Below are 18356 nucleotides of genomic sequence, written 5' to 3'. Positions count from 1 at the left end.
TTACCATAGCAACTTTAAAATGTATGAACTTTGACTCCCAGAATTCCCTGTCTGGCCAACTGGGGAATTCTGGGAGTTCAAGTCCACACATCTTGCTGAGGTTAAGAAATAAGACCAAGGAGCTTATAGTGGACTATAGAAGGAACAAATCAGACATCCAGCCCTTACTTATCAATGGGGACTGAGTGGCCAGATTCTTCAGTTTCTGGGTGTTACGCTAAAAGAGGACCTGACCTGGAGTGCTCACATTGCAGCCCTGGTCAAAAGGGCCCAGCAGAGATTTTACTACCTGAGGCTTCTCAGAAAACAACAAGTGAATGAAAAACTGCTGGTGACCTTCTACCGCTGCACCATAGAGAGCATTTTAACATATTGCATCTCTGTATGGTTTGCCAATTGCACAGGGGCAGATAGGACAGCACTCCAGAGGGTTAATGTCATTGTCCAGAGGATCATTGGCTGCCTTCTCTCCTCTTTGGAAGAGCTTTATAGCTCCCGCTGCCTTAAGAGAGTTCAAAACATTCTTATTAAAGATCCATCTCATCCTGGGCACCCTTTTTTTTTTTGAACTATTACTGTCTGGCAGATGGTACAGGATAATAAAAACAAGGACAAATAGGCTGAAAAACAGCATCTATCCCAGGGCAGGAACACTTCAATTCTGCTGTATAGTGCACCGAAGATGGTAGTTAATTTCATTGTACGATGTGCAATGACAGTAAAGTAAAGTAAAGTGAAGTGAAGTGAAGTGAAGTGAACTAAACTAAACTAAACTAAACTAAACTAAACTAAACTAAACTAAACTAAACTAAACTAAACGCTCACTGGAACTTCCGGTTCGCCCGAACCAGTCCAAACCCCACCCCTGGCATAGATGATAAGTGGTAGCAGGCTACCTCTGCATCATAATTTTAGTTTGATTTACTTATTGATTTGACAATTACTTGCAAGTTGACAACTGCTGCTACGATAAAAACAACAACAGAGTTCAGACAATAAGTCTCAAATGCAAAATCCGAAGTAGAAGGGAAAAGACCAACATATAGATACATTTTTTGGTGAGGCGACTCCCTTTTTAATCACTTTTTCAAAGCCTCCAGGGAAGGGGCCCGCCTGATCTCAGGGGTTAGTCGATCTAAAATATTTGCATAGTCTTTAAAAACAGGCAGCCTTTGCATTTTGAGATCCAGCATTTCTAGCCTGGTTTTTTTTTCTCCCTTTGCCGATTGATGTTCTCTTGTCAAGGACCTGATACACACTCAACAATTCTGAGTTTGTCCTCTAGATGGCAGCAGCACCCCAGATGAGCAAGAACATTTCTCAGCCATTCATACGTTTGTTAGTCGTAATTGGCACTTGCAACTTGGTTAAGCGAAGTAGTTGCTAAACGAAACAGCTACTGTGCTTATGATCCCCCTTCAGCTTTGCTTTGCTTTGCAGATCTGCCGAAGGTTATAAATGTGATGATTAATTGCAAACTTAGCTTTTTTGTCACGATTCCCAAAATTTACAGTTTTTATTAAAATGCAAAAATACGGAAGCAAATAGAAGGAAAAATAAGGGAGGGAAAGGGGAAAGGAGAAGCGTAGAAAAGGGAAAAGAGAAAAAAAGGCATTGACTTCCAACTCCCTCCCTCTGGTGCTGTAGAATAAAGCAATTAACATCAAACCTCAACTTTTTACTTTTTCCATGGTCGTATAAACTAGCCATTTCTATTGCAACAAACCTATCTAATTAGTAAAACCCCAAATCAAAGTTTCATTTGCCCATTTTCTGTCCGTCCATTGTGGGGATCGAAATGTCCTTCCATTTTTGTGCATAAAGTAACTATGCTGCAGTCAACATACATACCTACATTTATATTTATATTTGTCTTTTAATGACCCCGTAATTCCTTACAATCGGGGTGGGGTCAGAGCAACTGAATGGAGCGAAGTGTTTACTGGCTGGATGCCCTTCCTGCAAGTCCAGCATGTTTAGAGATAGCAGTTAACTTGCTGCTTTCTATAACCCTTTTTTTTCCCTTTTGAGTACCTCCTCTTCACCCACCCTCTACTCTTTGTACTCTTAAATGCTTGTGCAGCTTGGCAAATCAAAACCCGTTGCTTCGTTCTCTCTTCTCGATTCATTCCCCCCCCCTTAAATGGATTTTGAAAGCAATTTTACACCGTTTTGACTATTTGAGTCCGTCCCCTTCAAATCACCTTCTGTCCTGCCAGCCAGTCAGCCAGCACATTAAAGGGGGAAAGTGGTTTTGGGTGGGGGGGCGGAAGACAGGATTTTAGTTCTCCAATAAGAGAAAAAAAAAAAAACCTCAGCTTCTGCTGCAAATTGGAAGTGGGCGGAGGGTGGAAAAGGAACAGCTTTTCAACGGAGGTGTGGAAGTAAATGAGCTTTTGCAAGGAGTCTCGTCCCTCCTGGCAAAAATGCCTTGTTTCTAGCAGGACAAAAAACTTATTTCAAACTTGCCCCCTCATGCCTCTGCTCCATATTGTTCTTTTGACAGCAATAGGGTTGTGGTTTCTCAAATTTTCAGGAAATCCTGTTGGTCTCTCATCCCAATGCGAATCATCTCTGACCCTGCCTAGTTTTGAAATTGGCTAGGATGCTGCTTCCCTTGTTTGGAGGGGCCCATGTTAAGATTCATTCAAATGGAGTTTGTGAAAATCAATCTCTGTCTCTGTCTCTCTGTCTCTGTGTATGCATGTGTTTCTCAACATTAGCAGCTTAAAGAGGTGTGGGCTGCTAGCTGGGGAATTCTGGGAGTTGTAGTTCACCCATCTTAAAGTTGCTAAGGTTGGAAAAAAGCTGTTTAGAGACCCTACTTCCGTCTGGATCTGTCTAGATCAGCTGGACTTTATCTCCCCTGATTTCCATCCAGTAGGTTACGTTTTTTTGTGGGTCTGGTGCTGGAATGAGTTAGGAGGCAAAAGGAGCTTAGTAGTTTCCATAGATTGTCTTTCCCTTTCTTTGTAAATTTCCAATAGAGGCTCAACTTTTGAAAGAATGCTCCAAAGATTTACTCATTTTCAATTATATTTTCAAAATAATTCTTTTTTTTTTTTTAATCTGCTGGCTCCTGAAATCACGAGGCCTGGCGTTTATACGATATTGACTGGGTACCTTGCCAACCATCCACCCAGTTGGTGGATTGCTCAGTGAAGATCAAGGTCGCAAGGTTGTGGCTGCCACCTTGATTTTTTTGGATGTCTCGCACATGTCTCAGTGGCCGCATGAATATTGTCCTGGGAAATATGTACATCTGCCTTTCACACCAAAGTGCCCTTACATTTAATTAGTGACCAAATTCTGTCAGTGATCTCTGGAATTTGGGCCTAATTTAGGCACAATGACATCCCATTGCTTGTGTTGAAGCCTACATTCATGGTTTGACGTTGCACAAGTGCCCAGGATAAACCGTGATTGTTTATCTTCACAGATCATTGACTTTTGCATGGGGAAGTTGTTTCTGGAGGTAGGACAATCCTCACCTGCTCCATAAACATAGAAAGAACATAAAAACAGATAACGGAAGGCAGGAAAAGAGCTAATCATCCATTGCAGGGATGTCAAACTTGCGGCCCACGCATCATGCGCTGTCCACGGCCACCCCCGGTTGAGTGAAGGGGAAAAAAACTCGCGATACATCACATGATGGCAATAATGCCAAAAGTTTGAACACCCCTGGTCCATTTGAGGGGTGTTTTTTTGGGTCAGATGTTGGACGTAGGTTTATCTCAAGTCTGCTTAAACTCGGTTACTGATGATTGACCCACTACCTCTGCTGGAAGTTGAAGTTCCTCTTACCTGCACATTTTCATGCCTTGATAACCCACATAACACAAGATTTGTGGAATGTCTGAAACTGAGTTTCTGTAGTAAGGGAAACTTGCCCCTGGCAGCAGAGTGCTTGCTTATGATCCAGAAAATACTAGTATTCACATTTCCACTAGTTGCCCTTAATAATGAATAATGACAGAATACCCTCCTGAGGAAAATCCTATAAGTGCTGGTAGGAGTATAATTTGGGAAGATTAAATAAAAGGTGTGGCAGTGGAAATCCTCTCTGACAGACACTGCATCGTGTGTCGGGGCTTGTCTGCCCTTAATCATAGCTCAATTACTTAAGCTCCTAAAGAACCACGGAAACAATTCACTCAGGAGGAACTGAGCTGTTGGAAAAAGTCCCTTCCCCTGACTCATTTTATTTCTGTGGATCTTTAAACCAGAGGTCTCCAAACTTGGCAACTATGCTGGCTGGAGAATTCTGGGAGTTGAAGTCCACAAGTCTTAAAGTTGCCAAGTTTGGGCACCCCTGCTTTAAACCAAGGGTCTTCAAACTTGACAGCTTTAAGACTTGTGGACTCCAACTCCCAGAATTCCTGAGCTAACATGACTGGAGGAGGAATTCTGGGAGTTGAAGTCCACAAGTCTTAAAGCTGTCAAGTTTGAAGATCCTTGCTTTAAACTAATGTATGGACTTCAACTCCCTGAATTTCCCAGCCAGCATTCACGGACTTCAACCCCATAGCCAACATTTGTGGGTGTTGAAGTCCACACATCTTAGTTACCAAGGTTGAGAAACACCGCTTCCAGCTAAACATGGCTTGTTTAGTTCTCTGGGGACCCTCATGAGTCTCTCAGACATCGGACCATTAAAAGCCATCTAACTAGGATTAGAATTCATGGTTTCCTAGTTTCCAGTCCAATATCTTAAATTACTAGACCAAACCAGCTTTGTCCTGTAGATCAGAGGTCTCCAACCATGGCAACTTTAAACCTGGAGGACTTCAACTGGCTGGGGAATTCTGGGAGTTGCAGTCCTCCTGGCTTAAAGTTGCCAAGGTTGGAGACCCATGCTGTAGATGTATATTGGTTTTCCCCCCCATATCCGATGGGTGAAGAATGCTTGTAAACCTGATTTGTGAAGCAATAGCATTCCACGCCTAGAAAAACACAGACTTTTGTTTCTCCCAACACAGAAGAGAAGGAGCCATCAAGCTGGTGGACAGTTACTTAATATAGATCATCTTCAAGGGCACTTGACTTTGTTGGATGAATTCAGCACTGAGCCATTTTCTCTATACAACTTCCTTAGCCTCCATACTAAACTTGGTTAGCTGTTTATGAAAAGCCTCCTGAGATACCACAGAAGATTGCATAGGTTAGCTGTCACACATCTTGTTCTACCGTGCTAATGTAGTTGGAGGACTTTCCACTGTATTAAAAAAACAAACTCCAAACAAAATACTTGTGCCAGCTTTATCAGTGAGAGAAATGTGATACTGCAGAGGAATTCTAAAAAAAAAATAATCCAAATTTAAAACCTCATACTGTATATTATCCATTTACCTGGAGCCATAGTCAAGCCATTACACGTCAGCCTTAATACAAACGTCACTCCCCTACCCTTCGGGTTTAAGAATTAATAAAAGAATATAAGAACCCCCTCAAGGCTCTGCTTTATTGGAGCTAAGATTAGGTGAATATAATTAAACAAATAAGATACGTTATGCCTCTTAATCCCTAGAACAGTGTTTCTTAACCATGGCTGCTTGAAGGTAGGTGGACTTCAACTCCCAGAATCCCCCAGCCAGCTATGAAGTCCATATATCTTCAGGTTGCCAAAGTTGAGAAACACTGCCCTAGATGTTGTCTCCCTCTTTCTCCTATAATCACCACTGTGCTTGCTTTCAAACCACAAACCTGGCTTGTTCCATCTTTGCTCAGGCTCTTCTACAAAGATACGGCGTCGGGTGTAGCATGGGGTGACTGGTGACTTCACGGCCATGTCCATGGAAGTTTTCTTTCAGATAGCACAGTGGCTAGTCATGTCTTCTTCCAAAATATTCCTGGTCTTAAGATGTCTTAATATCTTCCATCCTAGATGCTATAGAGAAGAACAGGCAGGTGGGTGGGTGGAGTTAAGCACATCATCAGCTTAGAATTGTTACATTGCCACAAATGGTCCAAGTTCAACTCCTCTTGAATTCCGTTGAGCCTTATCTGGCTCCAGCTTAGCACTGAACTTTAGTTGGCTAGATTCTTGTCTGTGTAAGGCTTCAGCAATAAATCCTTGTTGAGCTACAGTTTAACATATGATCCTGATCTTTTGAATCTGACATTAATCTAGTCCAGGGGTGTCAAACAGAAGGCTCGGGCAAGATCCAGCCCGGCCTGTGGTGTAGGTAGATCTGGCCCGCGGGGCTACCCTGGAAACAGCAAAAGACTGGCCCGTGGTACCTCTGCCAGCGAAAACGGAGCTTGGGAGGGCCGCAGGAGGCCATTGCAGCTGAAAACGGAGCTTGGGAGCCCATTTTTGGTGGCAGAGCTCTCGGGCCACCACAGGCACCTCCGACACGAGTGACATCGAGCTGGCCACACCCACCCTGGTCCCCCAAGTTCAAACACAACCCTTATGTGGCCCTCAATGAAATCAAGTGTGACACCCCTGAGCTAGTCAATTAAAGTTTTAATACTAAATTGGCACCAGAGAAAGATCAATGAAATTCAAGTGGGGCTAGACTTCACCTGTTTGACTCTTAACTGAAATGATGACATGCTTAACTCTGCACCACGGCCCTACCCGTTCCTCTCCTACAGATGCTAAACCCAGACCTGCTTAGCTTTTTGAGATCACCCCAAGTCAGTAGGTCATGCTGGCTGAGACTAGCGAGCCCCAGGTGAAACTTGTGCAGCCTTCAGCTCAACTCCTGATGTTCTGCACCTGCCTGTGTTTCTAGCAGGGCAACCGTTCAGAAGTGCTTGGCAGTTGCTGCATTCTACTGTACAAAGACAGTGTGGTGCACTTCCCTGGGATGAACAATGGGATTAAGACTGGGAGGTGATTGGCCCTCCCATAAGGGATAAAAGCCAGCCCTCGGTGATGTGCTCTTTGCAGGAAGCAAAGAAATTCATTAGATTCTGATTCCACATCGAAGCCCTGCGGGACTCTGGTTTGTCTTTGCTGGAACTTCTGTCGGTTTATCTTCTAATTAAGTGGATATCTGTTCCTTGGCAGCCTTTTACAACCCTGAAAGGCATGCTCTTAGACAATTGTGTTTAATGAGTTTTGGCTGGGAATGCAAATAATTCTCAGCGTCGCATTAAAAAATATTTGCTTTTACACACAGCGTGTGTTTTCTTAATTTGAAGGATGCCTGGGTCAGAACAGCATGTTAATAATAATACAGGAAATACTAATGCTTTGATGGTCTTCGAAAAATCCTTTCTTAGTGAGCACCTAGAAGCCGAGAGGAACATACATGCCTAATTTCAAGTTTGTAGGCTTTATGGTTCTGAAGATTTTGTGATGATGTGTGAGTTGTATTTCGCTTTTATATATATAGATTTGATGATGCATACATAAAGAAGCACTTACATTACTACATTACATTCTTTCTCTATTTTGCTAACTGTATTTGAGCATAATTGGTTCCCTCTGTAACATTATGAAGTAGGGGGGTTTTTTTTGAGAATGTTTGGAGAGGCACAAAAAAGATTATCTTTTATACCATCAATTACAGTACCTTTTATTTTCTTACATAAAAATTCTAATGTCCAAATCTTTTAAAATTAGTCCCTTTTCCATGTCCTTGATTTTATATTTTAGATATTTAAATAGTTCTCCAATAATTAGGAATATTGAAGGTGCTTGATATTGTTTATAAGTTCACAGTCAAATCTCCTTCATTCAAAATGCCTTTTTTCTATTAAGCACAGACACTGTTCTGGCCACATGTCTTCCTTACTTTCTTTAATACTTCTTCACAACTCTGTCACTTTAAAGAGCTCTTTGTAAATCTTCTCTTTCCAAACCACATTCACAGCGTGAAAAAACCATCCATTCAGTCCATGTATTTAATCAGTCTATCTTTAAATACACTGCTCAAAAAAATAAAGGGAACACTTAAACAACACAATGTAACTCCAAGTCAATCACACTTCTGTGAAATCAAACTGTCCACTTAGGTAGCAACACTGATTGACAATCAATTTCACCTGCTGTTGTGCAAATGGAATAGACAACAGGTGGAAAGCATAGGCAGTTAGCAAGACATCCCCAATAAAGGAGTGGTTCTGCAGGTGGTGACCACAGACCACTTCTCAGTTCCTATGCTTTCTGGCTGATGGTTTGGTCACTTTTGAATGCTGGCGGTGCTTTCACTCTAGTGGGAGCATGAGATGGAGACTACACCCCACACAAGTGGCTCAGGTAGTGCAGCTCATCCAGGATGGCATATCAATGCGAGCTGTGGCAAGAAGGTTTGCTGTGTCTGTCAGCGTAGTGTCCAGAGCATGGAGGCGCTACCAGGAGACAGGCCAGTTCATCAGGAGACATGGAGGAGACCGTAGGAGGGCAACAACCCAGCATCAGGACCGCTACCTCCGCTTTTGTGCAAGGAGGGACAGGAGGAGCACTGCCAGAGCACTACAAAATGACCTCCAGCGGGCCACAAATGTGCATATGGCTGCTCAAACAGTCAGAAACAGACTCCATGAGAGTGGTATGAGGGCCCAACGTCCACAGGTGTGGGTTGTGCTTACAGCCCAACACCATGCAGGATGTTTGGCATTTGCCAGAGAACACCAAGATTGGCAAATTCACCACTGGCGCCCTGTGCTCTTCACAGATGAAAGCAGGTTCACACTGAGCACATGTGATAGACGTGACAGGGTCTGGAGACACCATGGAGAACGTTCTGCTGCCTGCAACATCCTCCAGCATGACCGGTTTGGCAGTGGGTCAGTAATGGTGTGGGGTGGCATTTCTTTAGGGGGCCGCACAGCCCTCCATGTGCTCTTCAGAGGTAGCCTGACTGCTATTAGGTACCGAGATGAGATCCTCAGACCCCTTGGGAGACCATATGCTGGTGAGGTTGGCCCTGGGTTCCTCCTAATGCATGACAATGCTAGACCTCATATGGCTGGAGTGTGTCAGCAGTTCCTGCAAGACGAAGGCATTGATGCTATGGACTGGCCCACCTGTTTCCCAGACCTGAATCCAATTGAGCACATCTGGGACATCATGTCTTGTTCCATCCACCAACACCACGTTGCACCACAGACTGTCCAGGAGTTGGGGGATGCTTTAGTCCAGGTGTGGGAGGAGATCCCTCAGGAGACCATCCGCCACCTCATCAGGAGCATGCCCAGGCGTTGTAGGGAGTTCATACAGGCACGTGGAGGCCACACACACTACTGAGCCTCATTTTGACTTGTTTTAAGGACATTACATCAAAGTTGGATCAGCCTGTAGTGTTGTTTTTTTTTCACTTTAATTTTGAGTGTAACTCCAAATCCAGACCTCCATGGGTTGCTAAATTTGATTTCCATTGATAATTTTTGTGTGATTTTGTTGTCAGCACATTCGACTATGTAATGAACAAAGTATTTAATAAGAATATTTCATTCATTCAGATCTAGATTGTCTTATTTTTGTGTTCCCTTTATTTTTTTGAGCAGTGTATATATACTTGTGATGACCCAAGTGTAACACAAATGTAACAAAATCCAAAACGTAAATAAATGTCCTTTAATGCCTCCAACTTGGCCCCACTGTTCAATAATTCTCAGTTGGAGATAAAACTTACTCAAAAATAGTCTTCAAAAGAAAGCAGTACAGTCCGAACTTAATGAACAGATAGAGATGAAATAAAAAACCAAAACAAAGTACAATGAAGGAATTTCCACAACGGACCAGGATAAGTAATTACTAACTTCCAGGAGATAACAAGGCACAGTCTGTTGGAAGGACACCAACCAAGATAACTTTAGCCCCAAATAAAACACGCTTTTCTTCTGGCAACGCTGTGTTTTAACCGTCTCTCTTATATACTATTCTCCTCAGCTGCAACCAATGAGCCTGGATGGAATCGAAAAAGGACACCTTTGAGTGTGAGCTGTGTGGATTAACAGCCCCCTACAGCTACTATGGACATAAACCTCCCAATGCCTACTCAGTCACGTAAGTAGATGGCCCTGCCCATCATTTCTCACCACTTGGGACCTGTTTCATGAAGAAGCCACACAGATGATCGCCAGGGCAGACCCCAGAGGGACAGCAGCAGAGGGGAGAGTAGTGGGCGAAGAAGCAGCATCCTTTCTGGATCATTCTTGCCCATTCCTTTCCTTCTTCAAAGTCTGGGTTAGCACTGCCGGCTCAGGAATTCTGGGAGTTGAAGTCCACAGATCATAAAAGGGCCATAGTTTCCCCACTCCTGATTTAAACCCACCTGATCAATCTAGTTAATATTAAGGACAAACACAAATCAAATTCAAATATTTTTTTTTTAACTTTCTGGACTATCTTCTCATGTGCAGATGTGGATAGCGGTTTTCCCCAGGAAGAGTCAAGCTGTGCTTGCTGGGGGATTCTGGGAGTTGAAGTCCACACCTCTTCAAGTTGCCAAGGTTGAGAAACACTGCTCTATACACCGAGAAATCAAGAACTTTTTGTCTTCAGAGAGCAAATCCATTGCAAAAAATAAAAAAATAAAAGGCAGCTGGTTCTCTGAAAAGGACAATTTATGAATTTCTTGGCGTATCTGCCGCCTCCTTTTATTTTTACAATTAGAAGCTGCTGATCTCGGAGCTCCGAGAGGCTTTGCTTCAGGGATGGTATTCTAACGGTTTGGCCCGGTTTGCCCGAACTGGCAGTTGCTAGGCCTGCTCTCCCACCCCGACTCTATAGTGACCTTCATTTCCTGCTTTTGAAGCTCAGCCACTTTGCGCGGTACAGTGGATTGCTGCGGCGTTGGCTGTCGAACACACAGGGAGAGTGCAGGATTGCAGGAGAAGGTCAGTAGCAAACCTTCTGCGCGCATGCCTGTGCAAAGTGCGCCCGCACCAAGCCACGCCCACCGAACCGGTGGCGAAACAATTTGAATCCCACCACTGCTTTGCTTAGAGTCTACGATGCAGCTGGGAAGTCTCTGTGTGGTTCTGTTGCAATCATTTTTATTTTTTTTTACAGCCTCCTAGAAGACTGTTACGTTATGAAGGACCCGTTCAGCCCAGACAAGGACAGATTCCTTATCCTCGGAGCGCAGTGTAGTGTGTGTCACAAACGGGTGTGTGTTGGTCCGGTAAGTATCACGTGATGCCATTGCATGCCTGATGCTGTGGTTTGTCTTCCATCAGTGACCTGCTGGCATGAGGGATAGGCAGCCAGCTTTTCTGAATTCCAAAACATCGTTCCCGAGAGGGGACTCGAGGCCTCTGTTATTTTTAAAGGAGTAGACGATTGTCATTTTGGTCAAAATGACTTTCTTTTTTTTTTTAATTTTTTTAAAATTTAAAGTAAAGTTTATTTAAGTTTCATATATTTAAAACATTTAAAAAGAAACAAACATATAAACAAATATATATACATATATACCTTTTGCAGCAGGTATTGAGCATTGGTTACATTTTTCTTTTCTGTTTTTTTCTTTTACCCCATAACATTGATGTGATCTACCTTGTTAACAATACCTTCCTGGCTCTTTTAATGTTTTAATTTCACAGAATGCTTTAAACGCACGTCCTTCATAGTTTTATAACTTATTCCGTTGTCAAATGTTGCTTTTTCTTTAACCATTCGTACCAACAGTTCCAAACTTTGTAGTATTCACTGTCTTTGTTGTTTTTTAGTCATTTGGTCAGGCTGTCCATCTCTGTACAGTCGTGAATTTTTTTTAATGTTGGTCAAAATAACTTTCAGCTACCCTCCTTCACGACAAGGACTCCTCGACTTAGCAATCATGCATTCAGTGACTGTTCAAAGTTACGCTGGCACCAGTGGTGGTATACTATCGGTTTGGCCCGGTTCTGCCAAGCCGGTAGCGGCGATGAGCAGCGGAGACTGAACTGGTTCTCTCCGCCTGGGCTCTGCTGTTGGGCCCACCCACCCTCCTGCGCTCCCATGCTCACCTTTCTATCCTGCTTTTGAAGCACAGCTGCTCTGCACGGCACAACAGAGTGCCGCGCAGCAGCTGCTGAAGCGACCGGGAGAGTGCAGGCTTGCAGGATCGTGTGAGTTGGAATGCCTCTGCGCGTGAGGAAACGCCTCTGCGCCTGCACAAAGTACATGTTTGGTGTGCGCGCGCACAAATTGTGTGCATGCGCACAAACCGCATCCACCAAGCCACGGCCATCAAACCAGTGGTAAAACCTTTTGAATCCCACCACTGGCCGGCACTGGAAAAAAAATGGACTTACAATCAAGGGTGGGATTCAGCCGGTTCAGACCAGTTCAGGTGAACCGGTTAGTTCCGGTGATGAGTTGGCCTTGCCCACCAGCCCCTGCGAAGCGCATGCTCACCAAGCCGGTTGTTACCCTGGTTTGGAATCCCAGCATTGCTCACGATCGATCCTCACACTTACGACAAGTCGCAGCGTCCCTATGGTTACAGGATCTAAGTTTGGGCGTTGGGCAACCAGGATGTACCAGCGTAATCCTCGACTTACAGCAGTTCGTTTAGTGCAACGGCACTGAAAAAAGTGACTTGTGACCGTTTTTTCAGAGTTACGACCACCGCAACATCCCCAAGGTCGTGGGGTCAAAGTTCAACTGCTTGCCAGCTGGCATGGATTCATGACCATCAGAGGTGATATTCAGCAGGTTCTGACCAGTTCTGGAGAACCAATAGCGGAAATTTTGAGTGGTTTGGAGGACCGGCAAATCCCACCTCTGACTGGCCCAACCCCCATCCATTCTCTGCCTCCCATTGAGTCCCAGCTGATTGGCTGTGAGTTCTTTGGTTGCCCTGCACTGGCGAACAGAGCTGGAAAGCAGGTTAGTGGGGTGGGGAGGGAATGGAGATTTTGCAGCATCCTTTCCCTGCCACGCCCACCAAGCCACGCCCACAGAACCGGTAGTAAAAAAATATATGAATCCCACCACTGATAACCATCACTGTGTCCTCTGTTCACCTGATCCCTCTTTTGCGACCTTCTGACAAGCATAGTCAATGGGGAAGCCAGATTAATTTAATAACCGGGTTGCTAACTTATCAACACTGATGCACTTAACAACCGTGGCAAGAAAGGCCATAAAATGGGGTCAGAACTCAACTTCACCAATGTCTCCCTTACCAACAGAAAATGTTGGGCTCCGTTGTGGTTATAAGTCAAGGACTGCCTTCTATAGAAAAGCTGGGGGGGGGGGAAGAGATCCAAGAAAAATTGCTTTGGTGCCACCTAGTGGCCGTATGGGTTGGTGCATCCCAGGAGGAGAGATTTATTTTGGACCAGCAACATTTGTGCTGCTCCCTAGAATTATTGGATGTCCCCAGATTCGGGGGGAACACCTCCCCCCCCCCAGATTTTTGGCAGTTTTTAAAAAGCCCCAAATTGAGGCTTTTTAAATAGTTGTCCCTGATTGCAAGTTTAGGGCGACATTGCCATTGTAAGTCCACTGTGTGAGTCTCCCTCTGTAATCCAGGACAACGTCTTAATTCACACCTTCAGTTGTAGTGACCTCTGTACTTAAACCGGCATTTTTCCAAACTTGGCAACTGTAAGAATTCGGGGAGTGGAAGTCCGTGCATCTTAAAAGTTAGCAAGTTAGAAAAAAACAGGGATTGAAATAAAGAAACTGCTGGCGAAGTGCTAGTGAGGCATTGAGGCACAGCCAAGCTTATTATAGAAGTGAATGTTACGCTGTGAATATAACAGAATGTAATAATGCCTGGCTGTGGAGCATAGCTAAAGGATTACACCCATCCTCCCATACCGATACACGCACACACCCTCCATCCCAGCCACTCACCATGCAGGGTTTGCCTCAACTCCTTTGGCTGGCCAGGCGAAGGAGACGAGATCCTATGGCAGGGGTGTCCAACCTTGGCAACTTTAAGACTTGTGGACTTCAACTCCCAGAATTCCTCAGCCAGCAAAGCTGGCTGAGGAATTCTGGGAGTTGAAGTCCACAAGTCTTAAAGTTGCCAAGGTTGGACACCCTGTCTATGGTCTGGCTCAGTTGCCCCGCCCTTTTCCCCCAAATCCAGTTATTTTCTGAACTTTGGTCCAACTTTCTTCAGAAGAAACGAAAAGGAAGGCTCCGGGAGGGGGTTAAAAAAAAAAGAGAGAGAGAGAATCAGAGTGGGTGGAATTAAATGCTTTTCTCACTTCGTTCTGTTCCATTCTGAGGGAACAGGGTGGACTCTCCGTGTCTGGAGAAATTATAGAAACAGAGATGGAGGTGTAGGTAGCTGGATGGATAGATAAGGAGTTTAAAGGACTTTTTGCCTCTCCTGCGTTCCCAAAAATGGTAGATGGCAAAGGTATGAGGAATTCTTTGATCTCCTACACCTGTGATGGGCGAACCGATGGCACACGTGCCAGAAGTGGCCCATACTTTCGGCATGCAACATGGAAAAGGGTTAGCCATCCCCGTCCTGCACTGTTCATTTCTCCCAAAGAATTAAGGATGACGGAGAAGTTTATATTCCCACCAGGGCAAGAGCTGTGATGGATTCCACTTGCCGGGCGTGGAGGGCACCTTCACTGTCCCAAAGCAGATTTCTGATCACTGTACCTACGGCAAGCCACTTTGGAAAAAGTCCTTCGTGCCGAGTCTTGCTTTCGTGTCTCTTGTCAAAAAGAAGTGCAGGGGTTGCTGTGAGCCTGAATAGATTGCATCAGACGTGATCGGAAAGAGCCAGAAACTCTGACCTTCTGTGAGGCCTGTCAGAGAGGAGTGATTTTCCCAAGTTGTGCAAACATTTTTTTTCCTCCCACATTTCCATTCAACCCACATATTCTGGGAGCATGTTTCATGCGCTGTTTCTTTCCTCATCTCCCTTTCTCAAAAAGGAGGAAACTCTAAAAGTTATTCAGGGAAGTGTCCTGACAACTAGTTGGGGCTTGCACCTGGAACCGAAGCGACAGGGAATCCTCGACTTAGGACCTCAACAGAGCTCAACATTTAGGTTGCTAAGGGAAACATTTTGTGGTGTGAGTTTTGCCCCATTTTACGACTTTCCTTGCCGCTGTTGTTAAGTGAATCATTGCCCTAGTTAAGTTAGTCACCCGGTTGTTAAGCAAATCTGACTTCTCCATGGACGTTGCTTGTCAGAAGGTCGCAAAAGGGGATGACATGGCCCCAGAACGCTGCGACCGTCGTAAATATGAAACCAGTTGCCAAGATACCTGAAGCTTGATCACACGACCAGGGGGATGCTTCAACAGTCGTAAGTGTGAGAAACGATCATAAGTCCCTTTTTTCCAGTGCCGTTGTAACTTCGAATGGTCACTACATGAAGTTGTTGTAAGTCGAGGGCCAACTGTACATTCTTTGGGCCTGTGGCAACCGAATAATACTAGGGCTAGCTAGAGAGATTTGTACAGGGAGCCCTTAACCTACGACCAAAATGGAGCCTGCCCAGAATGGTCAGAAGTCATAAAGGTCGTAAAGGGGGGTGATCATAGAACTGACTTGATTTTACAACCATTTTTTGGCAGCAGTCGTTAAACAAACCTATTGCTCACTATGAGGTGTTTGCCCAAAAAGCGGAATAGTGTTTTTCACTAGCTATGGCAGGGGTGTCAAACTCAAGGCCTGGGGCCCAGATGCAGCCCGCAGGGTACTTAGAAATGGCCCATGGGGCCACCCTGGAAACGGAGGCAAGAGCGTTGCCTCTGCCAGTGAAAACAGCTAGGGAGGGCAGCATGAGCTCTGATTTTGCTGGCAGGGAGTTGTCGGAGGCCCTCGCAGCTGAAACAGAACTCAGGGACCCATTTTCTCCTGCAGAGCGCTCTGACACGAATGACGTCGAGCTGGCCATGCTCACCCTGGCCACGCCCACTCTCCCCGCCCCCTTGAATCTCCTTTAATGCCTCCAACTTGGCCCCACTGTTCAATAATTCTCAGTTGGAGATAAAACTTATTCAAAAATAGTCTTCAAAAGAAAGCAATACAGTCCGAACTTAATGAGCAGATAGAGGTGAAATAAAAAACCCCAAATAAGCTACAATGAAGGAAATTCCACAACAGACCAGGATAAGTAATTACCAACTTTCAGGAGATAACAAGGCACAGTCTGTTGGAAGGACACCAACCAAGATAACTTTAGCCCAAAATAAAACACGCTTTGCATCTGGCAACGCTGTGTTTTAACCGTCTCTCTTATATACTATTCTCCCCAGCTGCAACCAATGAGGGGGATCATGGCCGCTTCCTCTCTCGTAAGCCATGTTGTTTCCTCCTCCGTTCCTCCCTGCGTGTCCTAGGATGAAGAGGGGATGGGCCTGGTTCTTCCTCTGACTGCCCAGCCGGCCTCTGCCCCTCCCCAGCCTCCTCCACAACCTCCAGAGCCACACCTCCACTCCCTGTGGCTGTTCCTCCTCTCCCTCAGAGTCCGACTCTACCAAGGGCACGACACCCCTGAGCTATGCTAAACAGCGATTTAAGGCCATTTCCTCCATTCCCAACTGGAGAGGAACAAATTGCATGGGATGAAGAAGAATTCAGGTCAGCTGTTCCGCCAGGTCTGGTTTCTTTAGAAGGAGATAGGTAGTAGTTGTTAGAAAATGAAGGCACCCACCAACCATTCTAGATGTGGTGATGGTTTGCCCAAAGTTCCCACAGTTCCAACAGAGAGCAAGGAGAACCAAGGCCAAAGATGCCTCTGTTGCGAGGAAGGTTTGTTAATCTCACTGACTGATTTCCCTTTTTTTTCTATTTATTTTTCAGGACTGTAGTCTTTTCTATTCGAAAAGGTTTTGCCTCCCCTGCGTGAAAGCACGCCTCAGTGAATTTCCTTTGGAAATAGAAGAAGATTTGAAAAAAAAAGGACACATAAAATCTTCCAAAAAAGGAGATTCTAAGAATTTGGAGAAAAGCTAGGTTGATTTTACTGCAGGATATGCTTTTTTGGTTCACTGGAATAAAAATGGTGTGTCTTGTAGTAGATGGTATTGTTTTGATTTGTTGCAAAATTTAAGCTGTTGCTTTGTAAACTACCTGACACAACCACTGGCTACCCAGGAGAGCTGGTTTTGAATATAAAACAGGCCTGAAATAAACTGGCCAAACCTGATATCCCTGTTTAGAAGGGTTGAGATAAAGAGATAAGAGTTCAATTTTTGGTTTGTATTTCTCTTTTTTTTTTTTTTTAAACAAGTTTTATTAATTTTTAAAACACACAAATTATCATTATTCATTACATGTTTAAACCTTTTTCCCTTGTAAATTTAACAAGTCAGATAAATTATGATTCTGTTTTAAACCATTTCCATATAATATACCAAAACCTCTTATTCAATTTCTCTTTACTTCTCTTTACTCTTATTCAATATCATTATTATTATTTCATCTGTTTCTTTCTGACTTAGTTACCATTATTCTCATTCTATATTTCTACAAGTTTTTACCAATTCTCCCCCAAAAAGACATATACACACAACACACAAAACATAAAAAAATATCTTTTGGAAAGTAACTTGGACCCAGGTGTCTCTCTCTTCATGGACTTCAATTATATTCATGCTCATCTTACATATCATTACTTATTTTATTTACCATTCTAAGCCTTCTATATTAACTTCTCCACATATTTCACACTTCTTAATTCTACCTTAATTAATCATCTTAGTTTAAATCATTATATTTGTATCTTTTGTCCATTTTTATCATCCCTTTGTCTCATCCCTTATGAAAAAAAAAAGAAAATCAGTTTCTCCTGAAATCATTAATCAGAGTATGATGCCTTTCTATCTCCCCCTAAGTTAATCAAATTAATCTTTAAAATAATATCTAATACCCAATCAGATTTTGCTTGGTACATTCTATCTAACTAATACATCCAACACAATTAAGTGCATAATTAGAGAATAAATCCAAATATTAAAAAGAAATACTATAATAAAATTTTATAATAACATCAATACCATAATTTTATTAAACTCTTTAATTAAAACAATATTCTAAACCTCTCCTATTATTAAGTTTTAAAACCAATCATTTTTAAACATTTTAACATTTTAATCTCTTATCAACTCTTAAACCATTGCAATACTGCCATCTCATCTTATGTACCTTGCAAAATCTTTTTTTTTTTTTTTTTTTAAATTATACTTTATCCATTATCCATAAAAATTCCTTTTTTCCATTTAATTTCAAAACGTTGTAGCTTTTCTCCACCTTTTCCCTTTCTTTCTTTTCCCAACAAACCTTTTACCCCTTCTTCTAGCCTCTGCCTTACCGGCTTCCCTTCTCTGTCGATTTCTTTTCCCCTTTGTTTACAATCATCATATTGGTTTTGCACTTTATTTTTCCCTTTCTTAAATGTTTTTTAGATCTTAAGTCCTTAAATCCTTTAGTTTTCTTCTTTTCTCTTCTTTTCTTTTCTTTCTCTCTTCCTTTTTTCTGG

At 43.4% G+C, this 18356-nt stretch overlaps 1 protein-coding gene across 1 annotated transcript in view; it reads left to right on the top strand.

Moving 5' to 3' along the window:
• The window catches only part of CDPF1 (cysteine rich DPF motif domain containing 1), a 21074-nt gene extending 4182 nt beyond the window's left edge, over positions 1-16892 (top strand). The window contains exons 2-4 of the mRNA XM_087969527.1: positions 9851-9967; positions 10976-11087; positions 16679-16892. Coding sequence (XP_087825653.1) covers positions 9870-9967; positions 10976-11087; positions 16679-16831 — 363 coding nt within the window. The 5' untranslated portion in view covers positions 9851-9869 and the 3' untranslated portion in view covers positions 16832-16892. The remainder of the gene's footprint in view (positions 1-9850; positions 9968-10975; positions 11088-16678) is intronic.
• The last annotated feature ends 1464 nt before the right edge of the window (positions 16893-18356 follow it).

The sequence above is a fragment of the Notechis scutatus genome, chromosome 6, assembly GCF_049901735.1.
Source record: "Notechis scutatus isolate UNSWTSFEM ecotype Mainland chromosome 6, rNotScu1.2, whole genome shotgun sequence".
Classification (NCBI taxonomy): Eukaryota; Metazoa; Chordata; class Lepidosauria; order Squamata; family Elapidae; genus Notechis; species Notechis scutatus.
The sequence above is the reverse complement of the archived record's forward strand: the minus strand, read 5'-3'. Positions and strand labels throughout refer to the sequence as shown.